Below are 24,255 nucleotides of genomic sequence, written 5' to 3'. Positions count from 1 at the left end.
CATGACGCAAAGAAAAAAAGAGGCGCAATGAGGTAGCTGTGTGAGTAAGATAAGCGACCCTAGTGGCCGACACAAACACCGGGCCCATCTAGGAGTGGCACTGCAGTGTCACGCAGGATGTCCCTTCCAAAAAACCCTCCCCAAACAGCACATGACGCAAAGAAAAAGAAAAGAAAAAAGAGGTGCAAGATGGAATTGTCCTTGGGCCCTCCCACCCACCCTTATGTTGTATAAACAGGACATGCACACTTTAACCAACCCATCATTTCAGTGACAGGGTCTGCCACACGACTGTGACTGATATGACGGGTTGGTTTGGACCCCCACCAAAAAAGAAGCAATTAATCTCTCCTTGCACAAACTGGCTCTACAGAGGCAAGATGTCCACCTCATCATCATCCTCCGATATATCACCGTGTACATCCCCCTCCTCACAGATTATCAATTCGTCCCCACTGGAATCCACCATCTCAGCTCCCTGTGTACTTTGTGGAGGCAATTGCTGCTGGTCAATGTCTCCACGGAGGAATTGATTATAATTCATTTTAATGAACATCATCTTCTCCACATTTTCTGGATGTAACCTCGTACGCCGATTGCTGACAAGGTGAGCGGCGGCACTAAACACTCTTTCGGAGTACACACTTGTGGGAGGGCAACTTAGGTAGAATAAAGCCAGTTTGTGCAAGGGCCTCCAAATTGCCTCTTTTTCCTGCCAGTATAAGTACGGACTGTGTGACGTGCCTACTTGGATGCGGTCACTCATATAATCCTCCACCATTCTTTCAATGGGGAGAGAATCATATGCAGTGACAGTAGACGACATGTCCGTAATCGTTGTCAGGTCCTTCAGTCCGGACCAGATGTCAGCATCAGCAGTCGCTCCAGACTGCCCTGCATCACCGCCAGCGGGTGGGCTCGGAATTCTGAGCCTTTTCCTCGCACCCCCAGTTGCGGGAGAATGTGAAGGAGGAGATGTTGTTGACAGGTCGCGTTCCGCTTGACTTGACAATTTACTCACCAGCAGGTGTTTGAACCCCAGCAGACTTGTGTCTGCCGGAAAGAGAGATCCAAGGTAGGCTTTAAATCTAGGATCGAGCACGGTGGCCAAAATGTAGTGCTCTGATTTCAACAGATTGACCACCCGTGAATCCTTGCTAAGCGAATTAAGGGCTCCATCCACAAGTCCCACATGCCTAGCGGAATCGCTCCGTGTTAGCTCCTCCTTCAATGTCTCCAGCTTCTTCTGCAAAAGCCTGATGAGGGGAATGACCTGACTCAGGCTGGCAGTGTCTGAACTGACTTCACGTGTGGCAAGTTCAAAGGGCATCAGAACCTTGCACAACGTTGAAATCATTCTCCACTGCGCTTGAGACAGGTGCATCCCACCTCCTATATCGTGCTCAATTGTATAGGCTTGAATGGCCTTTTGCTGCTCCTCCAACCTCTGAAGCATATACAGGGTTGAATTCCACCTCGTTACCACTTCTTGCTTCAGATGATGGCAGGGCAGGTTCAGTAGTTTTTGGTGGTGCTCCAGTTTTCTGTACGTGGTGCCTGTACGCCGAAAGTGTCCCGCAATTCTTCTGGCCACCGACAGCATCTCTTGCATGCCCCTGTCGTTTTTTAAAAAATTCTGCACCACCAAATTCAAGGTATGTGCAAAACATGGGACGTGCTGGAATTGGCCCAGATTTAATGCACACACAATATTGCTGGCGTTGTCCGATGCCACAAATCCACAGGAGAGTCCAATTGGGGTAAGCCATTCCGCGATGATCTTCCTCAGTTGCCGTAAGAGGTTTTCAGCTGTGTGCGTATTCTGGAAAGCGGTGATACAAAGCGTAGCCTGCCTAGGAAAGAGTTGGCGTTTGCGAGATGCTGCTACTGGTGCCGCCGCTGCTGTTCTTGCGGCGGGAGTCCATACATCTACCCAGTGGGCTGTCACAGTCATATAGTCCTGACCCTGCCCTGCTCCACTTGTCCACATGTCCGTGGTTAAGTGGACATTGGGTACAGCTGCATTTTTTAGGACACTGGTGACTCTTTTTCTGAGGTCTGTGTACATTTTCGGTATCGCCTGCCTAGAGAAATGGAACCTAGATGGTATTTGGTACCGGGGACACAGTACCTCCAACAAGTCTCTAGTTGGCTCTGCAGTAATGATGGATACCGGAACCACGTTTCTCACCACCCAGGATGTCAAGGCCTCAGTTATCCGCTTTGCAGTAGGATGACTGCTGTGATATTTCATCTTCCTCGCAAAGGACTGTTGGACAGTCAATTGCTTGGTGGAAGTAGTAAAAGTGGTCTTACGACTTCCCCTCTGGGATGACCATCGACTCCCAGCAGCAACAACAGCAGCGCCAGCAGCAGTAGGCGTTACACGCAAGGATGCATCGGAGGAATCCCAGGCAGGAGAGGAATCGTCAGAATTGCCAGTGACATGGCCTGCAGGACTATTGGCATTCCTGGGGAAGGAGGAAATTGACACTGAGGGAGTTGGTGGGGTGGTTTGCGTGAGCTTGGTTACAAGAGGAAGGGATTTACTGGTCAGTGGACTGCTTCCGCTGTCGGCCCAAGTTTTTGAACTTGTCACTGACTTATTATGAATGCGCTGCAGGTGACGTATAAGTGAGGATGTTCCGAGGTGGTTAACGTCCTTACCCCTACTTATTACAGCTTGACAAAGGGAACACACGGCTTGACACCTGTTGTCCGCATTTCTGGTGAAATACTTCCACACCGAAGAGCTGATTTTTTTGGTATTTTCACCAGGCATGTCAACGGCCATATTCCTACCACGGACAACAGGTGTCTCCCCGGGTGCCTGACTTAAACAAACCACCTCACCATCAGAATCCTCCTGGTCAATTTCCTCCCCAGCGCCAGCAACACCCATATCCTCCTCATCCTGGTGTACTTCAACACTGACATCTTCAATCTGACTATCAGGAACTGGACTGCGGGTGCTCCTTCCATCACTTGCAGGGGGCGTGCAAATGGTGGAAGGCGCATGCTCTTCACGTCCAGTGTTGGGAAGGTCAGGCATTGCAACCGACACAATTGGAGTCGGACTCTCCTTGTGGATTTGGGATTTCGAAGAACGCACAGTTCTTTGCGGTGCTACTGCTTTTGCCAGCTTTAGTCTTTTCATTTTTCTAGCGAGAGGCTGAGTGCTTCCATCCTCATGTGAAGCTGAACCACTAGCCATGAACATAGGCCAGGGCCTCAGCCGTTCCTTGCCACTCCGTGTGGTAAATGGCATATTGGCAAGTTTACGCTTCTCCTCCGACAATTTTATTTTAGGTTTTGGAGTCCTTTTTTTACTGATATTTGGTGTTTTGGATTTGACATGCTCTGTACTATGACATTGGGCATCGGCCTTGGCAGACGACGTTGCTGGCATTTCATCGTCTCGGCCATGACTAGTGGCAGCAGCTTCAGCACGAGGTGGAAGTGGATCTTGATCTTTCCCTAATTTTGGAACCTCAACATTTTTGTTCTCCATATTTTAATAGGCACAACTAAAAGGCACCTCAGGTAAACAATGGAGATGGATGGATTGGATACTAGTATACAATTATGGACGGGCTGCCGAGTGCCGACACAGAGGTAGCCACAGCCGTGAACTACCGCACTGTACTGTGTCTGCTGCTAATATATAGACTGGTTGATAAAGAGATAGTATACTCGTAACTAGTATGTATGTATAAAGAAAGAAAAAAAAACCACGGTTAGGTGGTATATACAATTATGGACGGGCTGCCGAGTGCCGACACAGAGGTAGCCACAGCCGTGAACTACCGCACTGTACTGTGTCTGCTGCTAATATAGACTGGTTGATAAAGAGATAGTATACTCGTAACTAGTATGACTATAAAGAAAGAAAAAAAAACCACGATTAGGTGGTATATACAATTATGGACGGGCTGCCGAGTGCCGACACAGAGGTAGCCACAGCCGTGAACTACCGCACTGTACTGTGTCTGCTGCTAATATAGACTGGTTGATAAAGAGATAGTATACTCTAATATTATATATACTGGTGGTCAGGTCACTGGTCACTAGTCACACTGGCAGTGGCACTCCTGCAGCAAAAGTGTGCACTGTTTAATTTTAATATAATATTATGTACTCCTGGCTCCTGCTATAACCTATAACTGGCACTGCAGTGCTCCCCAGTCTCCCCCACAATTATAAGCTGTGTGAGCTGAGCACAGTCAGATATATATATACATTGATGCAGCACACTGGGCTGAGCAGTGCACACAGATATGGTATGTGACTGAGTCACTGTGTGTATCGTTTTTTTCAGGCAGAGAACGGATATATTAAATAAAACAAACAACTGCACTGTCTGGTGGTCACTGTGGTCGTCAGTCACTAAACTCTGCACTCTCTTCTACAGTATCACAGCCTCAGGTCAATCTCTCTCTCTCTCTCTCAACCCTAATCTAAATGGAGAGGACGCCAGCCACGTCCTCTCCCTATCAATCTCAATGCACGTGTGAAAATGGCGGCGACGCGCGGCTCCTTATATAGAATCCGAGTCTCGCGAGAATCCGACAGCGTCATGATGACGTTCGGGCGCGCTCGGGTTAACCGAGCAAGGCGGGAGGATCCGAGTCTGCTCGGACCCGTGAAAAAAACATGAAGTTCGTGCGTGTTCGGATTCAGAGAAACCGAACCCGCTCATCTCTACTTCTTACCAGCAGGGCTGGCGAATATATTCTAAGTGAGTGCCCAGCACTGTAATAGGATAGTCTCTGGTGGTATAGTTATAACAGAAGCCTATGAATAATAGTTCAGATGATGACACTTAGAGCAATAGATATATTAGTACAATGAAGTAAGCCTGGGGTACCAGGATGGATGCAAGTCTTAGGCCAGTGCTCACAGCAGGGAGCGCTCTGGAGATCTGGTATGAATTATCAGACAGCAATGTCAGTGCAGCCACCATTACTGTTATGTTGTTCCGTCATTTTGACGGGCTGGTAACTAGTGTTTTATAAGAAGGCTCATATTCTGTCCTATTGACTCTTGCTTTAGAAACTCTGACAAACATAACAGTAGCATAATACAAATAAAGAGGTCTTCCAGTGAAAAAGGTGCAGTGGATAGTTACCAAATTCTATAGAACTGTGACCAAACAGTTCTAAACCAGCATGTGGTTTTTTTTCAGGGAATCCCGGAAATCCCTTCACCACATCACGCTGGAGCAGAAGGATATCTTTCTCTGTCCCTTTCTCTGGAGTCCTGTGTATTCACCGATGCGTTTCACCTCCCACGCTGGGGTCTTTTTCAAGGTGAAAAATGTGGATAGTTTGTATTCTGCTCCTGAACTCATATTTAAATCAATTCATAGCCAATCCGTACGCTTACACGCAGCTGGACCCAGGGGTGTACCGAGGGTGGCTCTTGTGGAGCACGAGCTCAGGGTGCTGGAAAAGTTAGAGGGTGCGTCACGGCTCCACCCACTATACAGTCAGCCGGAGGAGGAGAAGCAGAGGGAGTACATACTGACTCGGAGACTAGGTAGGGAACATGGCAGGCCAGAGGCGAGAGCAGGAGACACTGACAGCCAGCACATTCTGGAGCTCTGCCTGCCCTCTCACTGTCTGTTTGTAGCTGTGCAGCAGGGTTACTTCTGTCCTGCAGCACCACTCTCTGCCCCCACTGCTGCAGAACCTCTTTCTGCCTCGGCTGCTACAACACCTCTCTCTGCCTCAGCTGCTGTAGCAACACTAATACAAATATCCTCAATCAAAAAGGAAAAAATCAAGCGTTCCTAATTGTGCAATATTACTATATAAGTATACATACACCTTTAAATGTGCAACAGCTGCTCTCAAAGGGTGCTCTGAACACCTAATAAAACAAAACTAATATTGTCTGAAATTTATCAACCATAAAAGAGAGCGCATAAATAATACAATGACAATTTATTGTTAAATAGAACACTTAAAATGCAATATTGCTAATCATTAAAAAAATGAATGAAACCGCACTATTAGAAACCACTGAACTGATCGATCATATATATTTGTGTTTTCCAAATGATTATGGGAAGAAAAAGTTCTCAATTGCGCTGAGGAATGTAAATGTGCAATGTCCCACCAAAAGGATTAAAGATGGTAAAAAGAACACTAGAACCATGGCAGGTCCACTTGATCCTCTTATGAAAGTTGCAACATTTGTATAGATGAAGTATGATGCAGTAGATTCCTCCCACAGCACGTAGGTAAGGCTACAACCCCCCACCGCAGTCCGACAGTATAGTATCTCACCGCTGCAGATGTAAGAAGAGACCCGCTTCCAGAGCTCCTGGGCAGTGCGGTGCTCGTCGGTGCGGCAGTCAGAAGCGGAAGACGTCCCAGCAAGGGAGAGGGGGGGAACCACACACCACGGCTGTATATAGCAGCTTGAAATGATGATCAAAGTGCTGGATCAGCGCTACGGCTGTAAAGTGCAGTGGTCAGGATTCACAATAATGCGGTTAAAATCCCTTATCCTTAACACGTTTCTCCGACATAGGGCAAGTCGGTTTCATCAAAAGGTAGTTTTGAAGCTCAGAATGTTGCACTATTTAAGGTGAAGTTAGCCAATCAGCATTTCTTCCACATTAATTGCAATTGGTGTAACAGGTGTGTATCAGGTGTGTATAATTATTGCGATTTCAATCATGCTTATTCTTACACATGCACAAGAAAATCAAGTAGTTGATTTAAAAATAAGAACATACAACAGACTTATCAAAGTCTGAATAAACACATAGAGTGTATTTAATATACTATAACACAGAAATATTCCTCAATATGGCATCACAGAGAAATGAATGATTTATATAAACGAGACATAGATAAATGTAAATGTAAAGTATACCATCCAGCGTATTAGCTTTAACAATAATCCGTGTGGCTCACCACACTAAGGCTAGAAGGCAGTGGAGACCCGGGTTCGAGTCCCATTCAACCACCAATTATTTTACCATAGATTAATAACAATAAGAAAATTTTCTTTATACAGGTTGAGTATCCCATATCCAAATATTCCGAAATACGGAATATTCCGAAATACAGAATTTTTTTAGTGAGAGAGAAATCGCGAAACCTTTGTTTTCCGATGGCTCAATGTATAAAAACTTTGTTTAATACACAAATTATTAAAAATATTGTATTAAATGACCTTCAGGCTGTGTGTATAAGGTGTATATGAAACATAAATGCATTCTGTGCTTAGACTTAGGTCCCATCGCCATGATATCTCATTATGGTATGCAATTATTCCAAAATATGGAATAATCCGATATCCAAAATACTCCTGGTCCCAAGCATTTTGGATAAGGGATACTCAACCTGTATTAATTCACAGTGTATATAATACGAATAAATAATATATAAATTAAATAAATTAAAAAGTATATATAGAATCCAATGAAAAGAGAATAAAAAGGGAGTTATGTGTCAAAGATACTAAATCCCATAATAAATGCATACTAAACATAATATAAATAATAAAAATAAGAGTAGCTAGACGGAGATAGCTTCATTAGCACAATTGTAGCGGGTACCATAGGTGCTTCATTCATTTTTTAATGATTAGCAATATTGCATTTTAAGTGTTATATTTAACAATAAATTGTCATTGTATTATTTATGCGCTCTCTTTTATTGTGGTTAAATTTCAGACAATATTAGTTTTGCTGTAGCAACACTCTCTGCCCCAGCTGCTGCAGCACCTCTCTCTGCCCCGGCTGCTGCAGCACCTCTCTCTGACTCAGCTGTTGCAGCACCTCTCTCTGCCTCAACTGCTGCAGCACCTCTCTCTACATTGATGCTGCAGCACCTCTCTGCCCCAGCTGCTGTTGCAGCACCTCTATCTGCATTAGAAGCTGCAGAGTAACATGTATACATGGGTCTACTGTGGCATAACATATATAAGCGGCTCTACTGTGGCGTAATGTGTATAAACAACTCTACTGTGGTGTAATGTGTATAAGCGGCTCTACTGTGTTGTGTAACTTGTATAAGAGGCTCTACTGTGTGACGTAAGGTGTATAAGGGGCTCTACTGTGTGGCATAAGGTGTATAAGGGGCTCTACTGTGTGGCGTAAGGTGTATAAGGGTTACTACTATGTGGTGTAATGTGAATAATGGACACTACTGTGGTGTAATGTGAATATTAATAATGGACAATACTGTGCGGTGTAATCTGAATTGAACTATTTGGTGGCCATGCTACTTCCCTGTGAAGCCACACCCCTACATTTTTTGTTGTTGTATGCCTTCGGTGCGCACTATCCCTATTTTAAACATGGAAAGGAAACAGGAATCCACAGGGTCTAGAACTGGCCCTGTCACCAATTTAGGATTTTTTATATATATGTTTTCTTTTCAAATGTAACACACGCCCAATTCAGTACAGGAGAGGGGTGCCAAAACATACCCTTGCTCCAGGCACCATGGCACCTAGCTACACCTCTGGCTGGACCCTATACAGTAATCTCCTACCATGTCCCATGGTAGGAGGGAAAGTGTACCTTTTGGGAAGTGGTCAATATCAAGCTGCTCCAGTTCACACAGTGCGCAGATTTCTTTATCTGTCTATTCTCGCCTTATTCAGTGAGTGTTTGTGCCTCACAGGAGCTCCTGGCCCATCTAGTGCTACAGTGCAATGGAAAGCTGATGCAATGCAAGATCACTGAAACTCTGTTCTTCTAACACCGCAAGGTTTTGCGATACCCATACGCAGCCCCTACATTGTACAATTATTAAGGAGAAAACATTTACAAAATAAAGGAAAAGAACCCCGTACAACAAATGCGCATCTTGTAAATAATCCCAAAATGTGGAACATTAATAAATAAAAATTAAGGTTGACTAATTGGAGCTATTAGATTGAGTACCTAACATGAAATAATTGAGAAGAACCTCTCTAATGCTGGGTACACACTAGAAGATATATCTACTAGAGATGAGCAGATTCACTTTATTGGAAAACACTACGTCAAACTTAGAATTTCCATTTTATATTTTACAGCATGCAGGACAGGGCCACAGCATTCCTTTATTTTTACAACACCCCTGTATTTTTACAGCATACAGGACAGGGCCACAGCGTTCCTTTATTTTTACAGCACCCAACAGAGCCACAGCGTTCCTTTATTTTACAACACCCCTATATTTTTACAGCATACAGGACAGGGCCACAGAATTTCTTCATTTTTACAGCACCCCTATATTTTTACAGCATACAGGACAGGCCACAGCGTTCCTTTAATTTAACAGCATCTCACAAGGCCACAGCATCCCATTATTTTTAGAGCACACAGGACAGTGCCCTTTTATTTTTACAGTACACAGGACAGCTCCCCTAACAACACAGGACAGCACCCCTGTACAGCAAAGTACAGCAGCACCCCTGTACAGCACCCCTAACAGCACAGGACAGCATCCGAGTACAGCACCCCTGTACAGCACAGGACTGCAACACCCCTGTACAGCACCCCTAACAGCACAGGGCACCCCATGACAGCACTCCTAACAGCACAAGACACCACAGGACAGCACCCCTGTACAGCACCCCTAACAGCACACAGGACAGCACCCCTAAAGAGCACATACTGACCCCACGCGGCTCCTTATATGGAATCCAAAACCCGTGAGAATCCGACAGCGGGATGATGATGTTTTGCCTCATTCTGGGATCCGAGTCTGGTGGGAAGTCCTGAGCCAGACTTTGATTCGGGTTTGGATCCTGAAGCCCAGGAGGGTTCGGATTGCTGAGATCCGAACCTGCTCATCCCTAGTATCAAGGGATGCTGCGTCAGCCATAGTGTGACCTCAGGGGGCTCAGGCTCTAAGAAAGTTGGTGTCCCATCTGGGAAAAGAGTAATGTGGAACTTCTGAAGGTCACCGAGTAACTTTGGTTGTTCCTTCCTGTCAATTGCAGTATTCCCTCAATACCATGAAGCGTACGGCATGTTAATTTCCTCTTTTTTGGTACATTTTTTCAAGCCAACTTACAAATTGTCCGTTCCTCGCAGGTTGATCATGTGTACAAGTGGGAATTGCCTCCCTCGGTTGCTGCTGCCGTGGTGTTTTTAGCTAATAACACAGCTATTCCTGTTCAGATATTGCCGTCCTTTAAAAATCCGCTACATTATGAAATTGGAACAGTTGTCTCAAATCCATTTTCATGGTCTTTATGGTCACTATCTGAACTTATTTTTAAGTAGCCTCCCCATGGGTGGTTTAACCTATGACAACTTGGGAGGACTCGTCACCGGACTTCACAGTCATTAGTCAAGGATGCCCTGCTTCACTTGTCTAAACAGCTTTGCGGTGCATCTGAATATGTGGATGTGGCCAGGCAGAAGGGTGCTCAGGTGGCTTCCAGGTTCCATTTGCAGCTGTCTCAGTTCAGAGGGCCCTTTGTATCCATCCATACTAGGTATTCACACTCATTTTCGGAATGTGGTGTTTTAACATGGCATTGGCCAAGCTAACCTTTCTCACAGCCCTTGATCAGGAACTGGGGTTTTACTCCAACTCGTTCCTTGTTTGAAAGCCAAATGGCAGCCAACATTGTATCTTCACTCCTGGTTTATTGGGCTGTGCGTGGATCATTTTTGCCTTACTGTTGTGGGTTATTCTCTTAAAATAGAATCTCTCCAATCGGTGAACCACAGCATAGAGACCGTCATTATTTTGCCATCACTGGACATCAGAAAATCTTATATTCTTGTTCTGTTTTGCAGTAGAATCTGATTATTGCCAAATGATTTCTGGTGTTTTCACCAAAATCTTGTCAGTGATGGTGAGCCCACTGCGCTATGCAGGTCCTCGATCATACAATCCATTTTAAAAGATGATTTTATTTCACGGTTTTAAAAGCACGTGGTTCACACGGTGCAGGTGCTTCAAAATCACAGCTAGATCATGATTTACAGAAGTCAGGATCATGAAAATATCTTGTCAAAGCAAACCCTACTGACCTTAATCATGATAGTGCTATTAGTACCTCGTCAATCGATCTTGTTGTGCAAAATGTTTTTGGTCACGATCATCACCTTAACAACCATTCCATAATCCAGGTGCCACTAAATGGTATTTCAGTGAAAAATTCTCCAAAACTTCTTTCAGCTAACTCATTCTGTCCAACAGCTCCTTTAGTGGTTGTTTTCCGGTCGTCTTCTCAGACAATCCTTCGTCATTCCAATTTATTAACACAAGGCTCCTAGCATATTTTACCATGACATTGTATATTCAGCTCCAACGCATCTAGTCACCATCGGAGCTGGCTCAAGCTCACAGACATCTTTCTGACTCTCTTGGAAGCCCAGTCCATCCTGGCTGGCCAGCCAGTTCATATTAAGTCAGAAAACACTAAGGTGGTGGTGGTGGTGTATATACAATTTAAAGCACAAAAAGTGTGACAGTGATGGTTGAGGCCAAATCCTTTCCTAAGTAGAGACCTTTGTACCGGCACTCTTCATACTAGCAGTTGATACTCATGGGAGGAGAGGTCCCTCATTCCAGGAAACTTCTAACAATCGGTTCAGAAGTGGGGACATCTCATGAACTTTTGAAACAACTTAAAAGTCCCACAATTTTATGTGGAATCTAGGGACGCACTCCCTTTTGCAGTGACTACCATGACAGTTCCTTGAGTTTCTCATCTAGCTTATCTGTTTCAACCGAACCCAATGTTGCCTATTGTAATCCTAGAGGCTCCAGACTGACTATGCAGTTTCTGATATTCTCAAAAAGTAGGTAGATCCCAAGTGGTGGCCTCACTACAACCAGTCCTACTGCAACAGGGTCCTTTTGTACACAAGGACCTTCCTCTGTTGCCTTTAATGGCCTGGTTTTTTAAACAAAGTTTGTAAAAGCTAAGAGTTTTTCCTTTTTCGGTACTCCATGCTATGCCGCGAATCGAAAAACGGTTTCATCACCAATTTACCATAGAGTATACATCTGGTGGTGTGTACAAGAAGGTGTTCATACCTCCAAGTTTCAACTTTCTAATTTCTTGGCCTTCCCTCAGAGGGGTTAATTGCTGTTTTCTGGTTTAGTTCTTTGAAAATATAGATTTCGGTCCTGTCACTTTCATTTCCAGTGACGATTATCCCTCCTTATGGAGGTTCGTACCTTTTTACACGGCCTTGTACAGATTCAACCGCCTAGTTGTCCGCTGGTAGCATCGTTGAATATTAGACTGGTCCTTTCATTTCTCCAACAGGCTCTATTTCAGCTTTTCACTTCAGCAAATCTTCAGTTTGTTACTTTGAAACTAGTCTTCCCTATGGCTGTTCCCTAAGGCTCAGCCTGGCATGTTTCTAAAGGTGGGTACACACTTGTAGATATATCTGCCGATCAATTGATCGGCAGATATATCTATGGACGGATCGGGCAGTGTGTTGAGCATACACACTGCCCGATCCGTCGGGGACTGACGTCATGAACTGGGCGGGCGTGTACACACGCCCGCCCAGTTCAGCTGTCAATCACCGCCGGCCACCGCAGCATGTGTACGGGTGGTCGGCCGTGCAGCGGGGCCGACGCTATACATCTGTGAACGACGGAGTTCACAGATATATCGGCCGTACTCACTGGCCGACGAACCCGCGATATATCGACCAGTGTGTACCCACCTTAAGTTGATGGTTTTGTCTTGCAAGCCTCCTTTTCTTGTCTTCCAGTTAGAGCATTCCTCAGTACTATTCCAACGTTCCAGCTGAAGCCTGTTTCAGTTTTTTACACTGTAGCCAGGAAATTGTATTTCAGGCTTTTCCTCCTTAGGAGACTTTCCCGGAACAGAGATAACCTGGCTTTACTAGATGTAGTTTGAGCTTTGTGGATTTACTTGGACAAGATTTCTGTCTGCCGCACAGATACTGAGCTGTGTTTTTTTGTTTTTGTTTTTTACAACATGCATTAATGTGGTTGGCTGGCTAGAAAGCAAACCATTGCGTGTTTAATTTGTTCGGTCATCACTCAAACCTATTCTAGTGCAAGGCGACTGACACCAGAATGGGTGTCCGCGCATTCCACTAGGGTTGTGGCAACCTCCTGAGCAGTTCGAAACAGGGCTTCGGCAGGACAGGTCTGTTGTGAAACTACCTGGTCCTCTGTCCACAGGTTTACTCATTTTTAGGTTTGTTCTCCTGGCTGTGCACACTTTGGGCGTACAGTTTTCCGGTCAGGCAGGCTGAGCGTTCCCTCTCCTGGAGGAGGCTTTTGGATGTTCCATGGTCCAGTGTTCCCCAGCCTTGCTGCAAGAGAAAATAAGATTTTTGGTCACAGGGGGACAATGTATTCCGTCCATCATGCTCAGTCGTGCAAGTTATTGGTTCTTGAGCATCTTTTCCCTACTGGTTTTTTTTTTTTTTTTTTTAGTTCTATTGCTACTCCTTTCCGTACTCTTTTAAAGAAGTACTGTCATGATGGGGCTGCAGGGGGGAGGAACTTATATTTAGAGCTACAGTTTACATTAAGTGCAATCTCCAGCCCCAGCCTGCAATCCCATGGTTCAGTGTCCCCCAGCCTGCTTAAGAGAAAAGGATTCAAGTAAGTGACTAAAGATCCTATTATATGCCCGTACAGGCGATATCAACTTCAGGCACCTGAGGACTGATGCAAATGCATGCTAAAGATGACTGTCATCGGTACTGCCTAACCTTTTGTGATAGATGGCGTACTAATTAATCTTTGAAGCTGGCAAACCAATTGGTAAAAAAACAATATTCCTCAAATACTGCTGCATATGAGCATAAATGTAAAGCTCTGTTGAGTGTAAATTTTATTCAACCGAGCATCAGGACCAGTATTACAGGCCCCCAGGCTCTGGCCAGTCACTTCAATTTCAATTCCACAACAATGTGTTTGCGTGTAGTATTCATTCTTGTTATATTGATGATTTGCCCTGATTTTGCATATCAAGATAAATATTCACCATCAACCCTAGTTAATAATACTAAATTATACAAACCCTGGTGAGTGGAAAGGTCTGGATTAATTATAGTCTTTTTTTTTTTTTTGTTTACTGAAGGAGTAAAAAAACTTGTGTAACAATTTCCCAGCATGCATAAATTGGGATAGTCGCAGGTTGGTTTTAAGTCATTCATAAAAACAAAATAACAGATATGATTGGCCAGCTGGTTTTGTGTCTGCTGTCTCTAGTCTAGGGCTATACAAATGAACCTGCCCTGCAAAGGGAAGGCCATACCAAGCCTGGCACAAATGGTTATGCAAGCCTTAATTTCCATTTCAGATCTAAAGGAAGAAAGAAGTCTGGAGGTTTTCGATATAACAACTACAGGTTTTCAGCTGGCTTGGTCTAGGCTGTCTGGAGATACCGGGAATTATGTTTTGGAGTACACACCTGTGTCTGATCCAACAGGAAAGTTGCTGAAGACGTTGTCTAGAGATGAGACCAGTGTGGTACTCAGTGCTTTAACTCCGAACACCACCTACCAGGTCATACTTATCTCTGACTCCAATGATCCGTATGTCCAACCTGAAATAATTCAGGTTTCCACCCTCCCTGGTAAGATCAATTGTTTATTTACTCATGTTTTTGTATTTTTTCTATTTTTATCTTTATACAGTATACTGCAAAGAGTATCCAATAAGACTTTGTATAACAGAAGGTGTTAAAGTGGTCAAAAGTTGTTTATGTGAAATGGGATTTTAGCATAAAACCAGGCAATGAATTTGTAGTCTATAATCCTGTTTGAATAATTTGTAAACACTTGTAAACACTTCATTTAGTGGTCCCAACCAGTGCTGAATGAGAAGTGGCCATGACATTATTTAGGACTGCTGGTAATGTGAGAGATGGCTGTCCCCTTGCCATCTTCTGAATAAGGCAGTGATGGCTAACCTTGACACTCCAGCTGTTGTTGAACTACACATCCCAGCATGCCCTGCTACAGTTTTGCTACTTGGCCATGCTAAAACTGATGCAAGGCATGCTGGGATGTGTAGTTCAACAACAGCTGGAGTGTCAAGGTTAGCCATCACTGGAATAAGGTGTAGACCCTGTCTTGTGTGGTATCACACTAGGGTCTCCAGAGATTACACTAATCTAAACCCAGGGATCACAAAATTTGTAGCATCCTTACAGAAACTAGCAACAATATATTCAGTTTTCTATATTCTTGCAAATATTTGTACAAAACGTTCCAGTTTAATAGTCTCTATCTTTATTTCACAGATCTGATCCAAGCAAGAAATCTGCAGGTTCTGAATATTACGGCAACAAGTTTTAATGTAACCTGGTTAAAGTTAACAGGAGACACAGGGCGCTACTTCCTGGATTATGCTCCAGTATCAGATCCATGGAGAAAGCTAAGGAAGACTTTTTATGGAGATCAGAATAATGGGATTAGCGGATTGACACCAAATACAGCCTATCAGGTCACATTTATCCCAGAATCCAGTTTGCAATCAATACAGTCACAGACTATACAGGTCTCCACGCTACCAGGTAAACTGCATATTACTGTGTGTAACTGAAACATTTGTACCAGGTGAACCACATATTCTGTACGCGTACTTGATAAATTTTGTGTACTACTATCAGTAACTTATTTGTTCCACCTTATTGTTCCATTAGGGACTTACCTTTGCAACACACAACAACTTCTTCCAAAAAATAAGATTTTAAACCTACCGGTAAATCTTTTTCTCCTAGTCCGTAGAGGATGCTGGGGACTCCATAAGGACCATGGGGAATAGACGGGCTCCACAGGAGACATGGGCACTAAAAAAGAACTTTAGCTATGGGTGTGCACTGGCTCCTCCCTCTATGCCCCTCCCCCAGACCCCAGTTAGAGAAACTGTGCCCAGAGGAGACGGACAGTACGAGGAAAGGATTTTGTTAATCCAAGGGAAAGATTCATACCAGCCCACACCATCCACACCGTATAACCTGGAATATACGAACCAGTCAACAGTATGAAAAAAACAGCATCAGTCAAAGACCGATCAACTGTTACATAACCCTTATGCAAGCAATAACTATATACAAGTCTTGCAGAATGTTGTCCGCACTGGGACGGGCGCCCAGCATCCTCTACGGACTAGGAGAAAAAGATTTACCGGTAGGTTTAAAATCTTATTTTCTCTTACGTCCTAGAGGATGCTGGGGACTCCGTAAGGACCATGGGGATTATACCAAAGCTCCAAAACGGGCGAGAGAGTGCGGATGACTCTGCAGCACCGATTGAGCAAACATGAGGTCCTCATCAGCCAGGGTATCAAACTTGTAAAATTTTGCAAAGGTGTTTGAACCCGACCAAGTCGCCGCTCGGCAAAGCTGTAATGCCGAGACACCTCGGGCAGCCGCCCAAGAAGAGCCCACCTTCCTAGTGGAATGGGCCTTTACCGAATTTGGTAACGGCAATCCAGCCGTAGAAGAAGCCTGCTGAATCGTGTTACAGATCCAGCGAGCAATAGTCTGCTTAGAAGCAGGAGCACCAACCTTGTTGGCTGCATACAGGACAAATAGTGCCTCTGTTTTCCTAACCCGAGCCGTTCTGGCTACATAAATTTTCAATGCCCTGACCACATCAAGGGACTCGGAATCCTCCAAGTCCCGCATAGCCACAGGCACCACAATATGAAAAGAGGAAACCACCTTAGGCAAAAATTGAGGGCGAGTACGCAACTCAGCTCTCTCCACATGGAAAATCAGATAGCGGCTTTGTCTCACAAAAGCCCCTAACTCAGATACTCGCCTTGCAGATGCCAAGGCCAACAACATGACCACCTTCCAAGTGAGATACTTTAAGTCCACCGTTTGAAGTGGCTCAAACCAGTGAGACTTAAGGAACCGCAACACCACGTTAAGGTCCCATGGTGCCACTGGAGGCACAAAAGGAGGCTGGATATGCAGCACTCCCTTCACAAAAGTCTGGACTTCTGGGAGAGAAGCCAATTCCTTCTGAAAGAAAATGGATAGGGCCTAAATCTAAACTTTAATGGAGCCTAATTTTAGGCACAAATTCACTCCAGTCTGTAGGAAATGAAGAAAACGGCCCAGATGGAATTCTTCCGGAAGAGCATTCTTGGACTCACACCAAGACACATACTTCATCCATATACGGTGATAATGTTTTGCTGTCACCACCAACCTAGCCTTTATCAGAGTAGGGATGACCTCATCCGGAATACCCTTTTCAGCTAAGATCCGGCGTTCAACCGCCAAGCCGTCAAACGCAGCCGCGGTAAGTCTTGGAATAGACAGGGCCCCTGTTGCAACAGGTCCTCTCTGAGAGGAAGAGGCCACGGATCTTCTGTGAGCATTTCCTGAAGATCCGGATACCAGGCCCTTCGAGGCCAATCTGGAACAATGAGAATTGTCTGTACTCCTCTTCGTCTTATGATTCTCAAAATCTTTGAGATGAGAGGAAGAGGGAACACATAGACCGACTGAAACACCCACGGTGTCACCAGGGCGTCCACTGCTACCGCCTGAGGGTCCCTTGACCTGGCGCAATACCTCGGAAGCTTCTTGTTGAGGCGTGACGCCATCATGTCTATTTGAGGCAGTCCCCACTGACTTGTAATCTCTGCAAAGACTTCCTGATGAAGTCCCCACTCTCCTGGATGTAGATCGTGTCTGCTGAGGCAGTCTGCTTCCCAGTTGTCCACTCACGGAATGAAGACTGCTGTCAGAGCGCTTACATGATTTTCCGCCCAGCGAAGAATCCTGGTGGCTTCTGCCATTGCCACTCTGCTCTTTGTTCTGCCTTGGCGGTTTACATGAGCCACTGCGGTGATGTTGTCTGACTGGATCAGAACCGGTAGGTCGCGAAGCAAATTCTCCGCTTGACAAAGGCCATTGTATATGGCCCTCAATTCCAGTACGTTGATGTGTAGACAAGCCTCCTGGCTTGACCACAGACCTTGGAAGTTTCTTCCCTGTGTGACTGTTCCCCATCCTCTGAGGCTCGCGTCCGTGGTTACCAGAACCCAGTCCTGAATGCCGAACCTGCGACCCTCTAGAACACAGGTTCTCAAACTCGGTCCTCAGGACCCCACACAGTGCATGTTTTGCAGGTCTCCTCACAGAATCACAAGTGACATAATTAGCTCCACCTGTAGACCTTTTAAAATGTGTCAGTGAGTAATTAATACACCTGTTCACCTGCTGGGTGACCTGCAAAACATGCACTGTGTGGGGTCCTGAGGACCGAGTTTGAGAACCTATGCTCTAGAACAGGGGTGGGCAATTATTTCAGCTGGGGGGCCGCTTAACACTTCCAGCGAATATTCGAGGGCCACACACAAAATACACATTACAGTAGACAGTGCCCCCGTTTTTACACATTACGGCAGACATTGTCCCCCTTTTTACACATTACAGCAGACAGCGCCCCCGTTTTTACACATTACGGCAGACATCGTCCCCTTTTTACACATTACAGTAGACAGCGCCCCCGTTTTTACACATTACGGCAGACATTGTCCCCCTTTTTACACATTACGGCAGACTGCGTCCACTTTTTACACATTACGGCAGACTGCGTCCCCTTTTTACACATTACGGCAGACATCGTCCCCCTTTTTACACATTACAGCAGACAGTGCCCCCGTTTTTACACATTACGGCAGACATTGTCCCCCTTTTTACACATTACGGCAGACTGCGTCCACTTTTTACACATTACGGCAGACTGCGTCCCCTTTTTACACATTACGGCAGACATCGTCCCCCTTTTTACACATTACAGCAGACAGTGCCCCCGTTTTTACACATTACGGCAGACATTGTCTCCCTTTTTACACATCACAGCAGACAGTGCCTCCGTTTTTACACATTACGGCAGACATCGTCCCCCTTTTTACACATTACGGCAGACAGCATCACCCTTTTTTACACATTACGGCAGACAGTCCCTACCCCCCTATCCTCTCCCTCCCCTAAACCCATATTGTAGTTTTTAACTCAGCTGCCTCCCCACCCCTAAACCTATATGGCAGCTTAAGCAGTGATCCAGGGTCTGGCAGGACAGGGGGTTTACCTGTTCGTCACAGTGGCAGACGATCCCCGCTGTCCGATGATGCCGCCTGGAGTCACTGCTGATGTGGCCTCTCTTGCTCCCACTCGCTGGCCGCTGCTTCTTCTCCTCGCTCCTGCTTACTGCAGTGCCCGCCCCCCGTGCCGCCCAGCGCGCTTGGTAACAGAGGAAATCCTGGTCAGCTGACCCTGTGACGTGACCGGGATTTCCTCAGCGGCGCCTCGTCTGAGAGCAGTGCAATGACAAGCGGCCTGTCGGGCCGCTTGTCATTGCACTCTAATGGGGCACAGCGGGCCAGGTACGATCGGTCCACGGGCCGCATCCGGCCCGCGGGCCGCCTGTTGCCCACCCCTACTCTAGAAGGTGAGCACTCTGCAGCCACCACGGGAGAGATACCCTGGCCCTGGGGGACAGGCTGATCATCTGATGAATATGTAGATGTGACCCGGACCACTTGTTCAGAAGGTCCCACTGAAAAGTCCTCGCATGGAACCTGCCGAATGGAATGGCCTCGTAAGACGCCACCATCTTCCCCAGAACTCGAGTGCATTGATGCACCGACACCCTTTTCGGCTTTAACAGGTCTCTGACCATTTTCTGGAGTTCCTGGGTCTTTTCCCTCGGGAGAAAAACCCTTTTCTGCTTTGTATCCAGAATCATGCCTAAGAAAGGCAAACGGGTCGTTGGAACTTTGGGAGATTGAGAATCCAGCCATGCTGCTGCAACACCCTCAGAGAGAGTGACACACTGTTCAGCAACTGCTCTCTTGCTCTCGCTTTTATTAGGAGATCATCCAAATACGGGATAATTGTGACTCCCTGCTTGCACAGGAGCACCATCATTTCCACCATCACCTTGGTGAAAACCCTCGGGCCGTGGAAAGCCCAAACGGCAACGTCTGAAATTGGTAATGACAATCCTGTACAGCAAATCTCAGGAACGCCTGATGAGGAGGATATATGGGGACATGAAGGTAAGCATCCTTTATGTCCAGGGACACCATATAATTCCCCCCCCCCCTCCAGGCTGGCGATGACCGCTCTGAGCGATTCCATCTTGAACTTGAACCTTTTTAAGTATAGGTTTAAGGATTTTAAATTCAGAATGGGTCTGACCGAGGGACCACAAACAGGGTTGAGTAATAGCCCATCCCCTGCTGAAGCAGGGGAACTTTGACCACCACTTGTTGAAGACACAATTTTTGAATTGCATTTAAAACTATCCCCCTCTCTGGGGAAGACGCCGGTATGGCCGATTTGAAAAACCGTCGAGGAGGCACCTCTTCGAATTCCAGCTTGTAACCCTGGGAAACAATGTCTATTGCCCAGGGATCCACCTGTGATTGAACCCAGATGTGGCTGAAAAGTCGAAGACTGGGGCGGACTCCCTCAGCGGAGCCCCAGCGTCATGCGGTGGATTTTGTAGAAGCCGGGGAGGACTTCTGCTCCTGGGAACTAGCTGTAGTTGGTAGCTTTTTCCCCCTGCCCTTACCTCTGGCAAGAAAGGAAGATCCCCATACTCTCTTGGATTTATGCGACCGAAAGGACTGCATCTGATAATGAGGCGTTTTCTTAGGCTGTGAGGAAACATAAGGCAAAAAAGTTGATTTACCTGCAGTAGCTGTGGAAACCAGGTCCGTGGGACCTTCCCCAAATAAGTCCTCACCCTTGTAAGGCAAAACCTCCATATGCCTCTTCGAGTCGGCATCACCCGTCCATTGTCGGGTCCATAGGGCTCGCCTAGCAGAAATTGCCATAGCGTTGGCTCTGGAACCCAGTAGGCCAACGTCTCTCTGAGCATCTCTCATATATAGGACCGCATCCTTAATATGACCCAGGGTCAATAAAATGGTTTCCTTATCTAGCGTATCCATATCAGCAGATAAGGTATCTGTCCATGCTGCAACAGCGCTACAAACCCAAGCCGACGCTATCGCTGGTCTGAGTAACGTACCAGTATGTGTGTAAATTGACTTCAAGGTAGTCTCCTGCCTGCGATCAGCAGGATCCTTGAGGATTGCGGTATCTTGAGATAGCAGCGCTAGTTTTTTGGATAAGCGTATCAACGCTTTGTCCACCCTTGGGGAGGATTCCCACCGTATCCTGTCCTTAGCCGGGAAAGGATAGGCCATAAGAATCCTTTTGGGAATCTGCAGTTTTTTGTCTGGGGTTTCCCAAGCCCTTTCAAACAACTCGTTTAGCTCATGTGAAGGGGGAAAAGTAACCTCAGGCTTCTTTTCTTTAAACGCTGGACCCTCGTGTCAGGTACAGAGGGGTCATCTGTTATATGCAACACATCTTTTATTGCAATAATCATATAATGAATACTTTTTGCCAACCTTGGCTGCAACTTCGCATCATCGTAGTCGACACTGGAGTCAGAATCCGTGTCGGTATCAGTGTCTACTATTTGGGATAGTGGGCGCTTTTGAGACCCAGACTGTCCCTGTGACATAGTGAAAGGCAGGGCTTGACTCCCTGTACATTCCCTGGACTCCGCTTTGTCCAGCCTTTTGTGTAATAAATTCACATTTGCATTTAAAACATTCCACATATCCAACCAGCCAGGTGTCGGCGTTGCCGACGGAGACACCACTCATTTGCTCCACCTCCTCCCTAGAAGAGCCTTCCGCTTCAGACATGCCGACACACGCGTACCGACACCCCACACACTCATGGAAATCTCTAATCTGGAGACAATTCCCCAACAAGGCCCTTTGGAAAGACAGAGAGAGAGTATGCCAGCACACCCCCAGCGCCACTAACCCTGGAAAAAATTCCCAGATATATAGAGCGCTTTTTATATATATAACAACTGCGCCAAATTATGTGCCCCCCCCCTTCTTTAAAACCCTCTGTCACCGTGTTCAGCAGGGGAGAGTCCGGGGAGCTAGCTTCTCAGCGGTGTGCTGTCGAGAAAATGGCGCTGGTTAGTGCTGAGGGATCAAGCTCCGCCCCCTCAGCGGCGGGCTTCGGTCCCGCTCGATTTCTTTAAAAACTGGCGGGGGTTCTCTATATACAGCCCTCAGAGCCTATATATAACGTCTGGCCAGTCCTAGAGGTTTAAAATTGCTGCCCAGGGCGCCCCCCCCCCCCCCCCTGCGCCCTGCACCCATCAGTGCCTGCCGTGTGTGTTGTGTGGGAGCAATGGCGCGCAGCGTTACCGCTGCGCGTTACCTCAGCGAAGATCTGAAATCTTCTGCCGCCTCTGAAGTCTTCTATCGTCTTATACTCACCCGGCTTCTATCTTCCGGCTCTGTGAGGAGGACGGCGGCGAGGCTCCGGGACGAACGGCGAGAGGAGACCTGCGTTCCGACTCCCTCTGGAGCTAATGATGTCCAGTAGCCTAAGAAGCAGAGCCTAGCAGTTAAGTAGGTCTGCTTCTCTCTCCTCAGTCCCACGATGCAGGGAGCCTGTTGCCAGCAGGGCTCCCTGAAAATAAAAAACCTAACAAAATTCTTACTTTCAGAGAAACTCAGGAGAGCTCCCTGTAGTGCACCCAGTCTCCTCTGGGCACAGTATCAAACTGGGGTCTGGGGGAGGGGCATAGAGGGAGGAGCCAGTGCACACCCATAGCTAAAGTTCTTTTTTAGTGCCCATGTCTCCTGCGGAGCCCGTCTATTCCCCATGGTCCTTACGGAGTCCCCAGAATCCTCTAGGACGTAAGAGAAATTATATTTGTAAGTTGCAACACACAAGACAATTTGTTGTATTATGACCCATGTCCTATACAGGACTGAATTGCACAAGAGGGCATGAACTACTATAGTTGCACAGACTATTTGGCATATTTGGAAGACCTCCACAACATTGATGAAACCAAGGAATGGGGGGGACCAGGTGCAAAATGTATCCTCCCACCACTTTCTCTCTATGTTTATTCTTCTGTCTCTTGCAGTACTCTTGTATTCAGACAAGCAGACTAGTGACTCCTATATAAAGCAGTATTGTGGTAACATACCATACATACATGATAATTAACAAAATAAAAAGAAGCAGCTCTGCATACATAGTTTTCTATCACCGCAGTATTACTGTACTATTTCCTTCTTACTGGTAAAAAAACATTCCCTTACAAGTACTGTGCTAGGATGGCATTGCCCTAGTGCAAATGGAGCAGGATTTGCAGATCCGCCTGCTGTTTGTTCTATTTTCTCCCTTTTAAAATTTGCCATGTGGCGGGATGGGGGTGGGGGAGCAGCTTGGCCAGCTAAGGGAGAAGTGTGCTGTGTGAGCTCTGCTGGTTTAGCCCTACAAAGTGTCTTTTGGTTCTTACTTTGGCCAATCTGATACTCGGGCGTGCCTCATTAGCCCTGCCTTGCCACCCTGTGTTGGGGTGACGTGCTGCGGAGCCGGGGGAGACTTACATTATCCCTGCGGGTTGTGGCCTTCCCTCTTAAGCCGAGACCTGGCTTTAGCTGCCTGCCGACGGGGACGTCTGGATTGGAAACACCTAAACCACCTATATTGCCTGCATGCAGCTGCACTCCCCTATACCACAGACGACCTGCATACAGGTACCCGGTCGCCTGACTCTGCTACCTTGCCGGCTGCTGTATGTCCTGAAGCCCAGCAGAGGACACTGTCAGAGTGCTCCTCACCTGACCTACGAGCCGCAGGCATCTTGTCTGTAGTCGACTGGAGACCTCAGCATTACTCTCCTGCGTTGCGGCTTCTGAGGTGGACCGTGACCGGCGCCTCCCGACCCTGTATCATCTGGGGTTTGCAGCATTCTGGATGACAGGTGGGGAGTCACAGTGAACAGACGCCATATCCTTGCTCTCCTACCTCCTCCTGCCCCAGGTTAATTAATTAATTAATTAGCTGACTGCTCCTTGGTGCTGAGAGCTTGTCAATTCCTCCCTTCTCTTTAGCTTCCTTTAGTTATCCGACACATACTCGGCTCCCCCACTATATAAAAGGTATTACAATAATGTAGTTTGGGCTGTTGCTCATCTTTACTACAGCTATTCATTCATTACACATTGACTCCCTCTAGTGGCTACTCATAATTATCTTGCTCTATATTGCCTAACTCTCTCAAACTCAGCTCACCTGTATTCCCACTATATTCTTGCTACAAGTGTGACCCTGTGTGTCCTACTGACATATCGTACATTTAATATAATGGTGAATCTGGGCACTTGATTAGCACACCTCTATTATACAATTGCCTCTGTGAGTCTTCTCAACATACTCCCAGTGCAAAGGTGCATTATATCA

At 46.3% G+C, this 24,255-nt stretch overlaps 1 protein-coding gene and 1 long non-coding RNA gene across 3 annotated transcripts in view; one reads left to right on the top strand and one right to left on the bottom strand.

The window, feature by feature from the left end:
- LOC134966347 (collagen alpha-1(XII) chain-like) overlaps positions 1-24,255 on the top strand; it is a 300,135-nt gene that overhangs the window by 198,843 nt on the left and 77,037 nt on the right. For both annotated transcript variants that reach the window (XM_063943018.1, XM_063943019.1), the window contains exons 5-6: positions 14,278-14,553; positions 15,223-15,495. In XM_063943018.1, the coding sequence (XP_063799088.1) occupies positions 14,278-14,553; positions 15,223-15,495 (549 nt within the window). The remainder of the gene's footprint in view (positions 1-14,277; positions 14,554-15,222; positions 15,496-24,255) is intronic.
- Positions 12,520-24,255, bottom strand: part of LOC134966348 (uncharacterized) — a 74,955-nt gene continuing 63,219 nt past the window's right edge. Inside the window, exon 3 of the long non-coding RNA XR_010188628.1 lies at positions 12,520-13,279. This is a non-coding gene — a long non-coding RNA (uncharacterized LOC134966348). The remainder of the gene's footprint in view (positions 13,280-24,255) is intronic.

This window comes from Pseudophryne corroboree, chromosome 10 (genome assembly GCF_028390025.1).
Source record: "Pseudophryne corroboree isolate aPseCor3 chromosome 10, aPseCor3.hap2, whole genome shotgun sequence".
Classification (NCBI taxonomy): domain Eukaryota; kingdom Metazoa; phylum Chordata; class Amphibia; order Anura; family Myobatrachidae; genus Pseudophryne; species Pseudophryne corroboree.
This window is presented reverse-complemented; position numbering and strand designations above follow the sequence as displayed.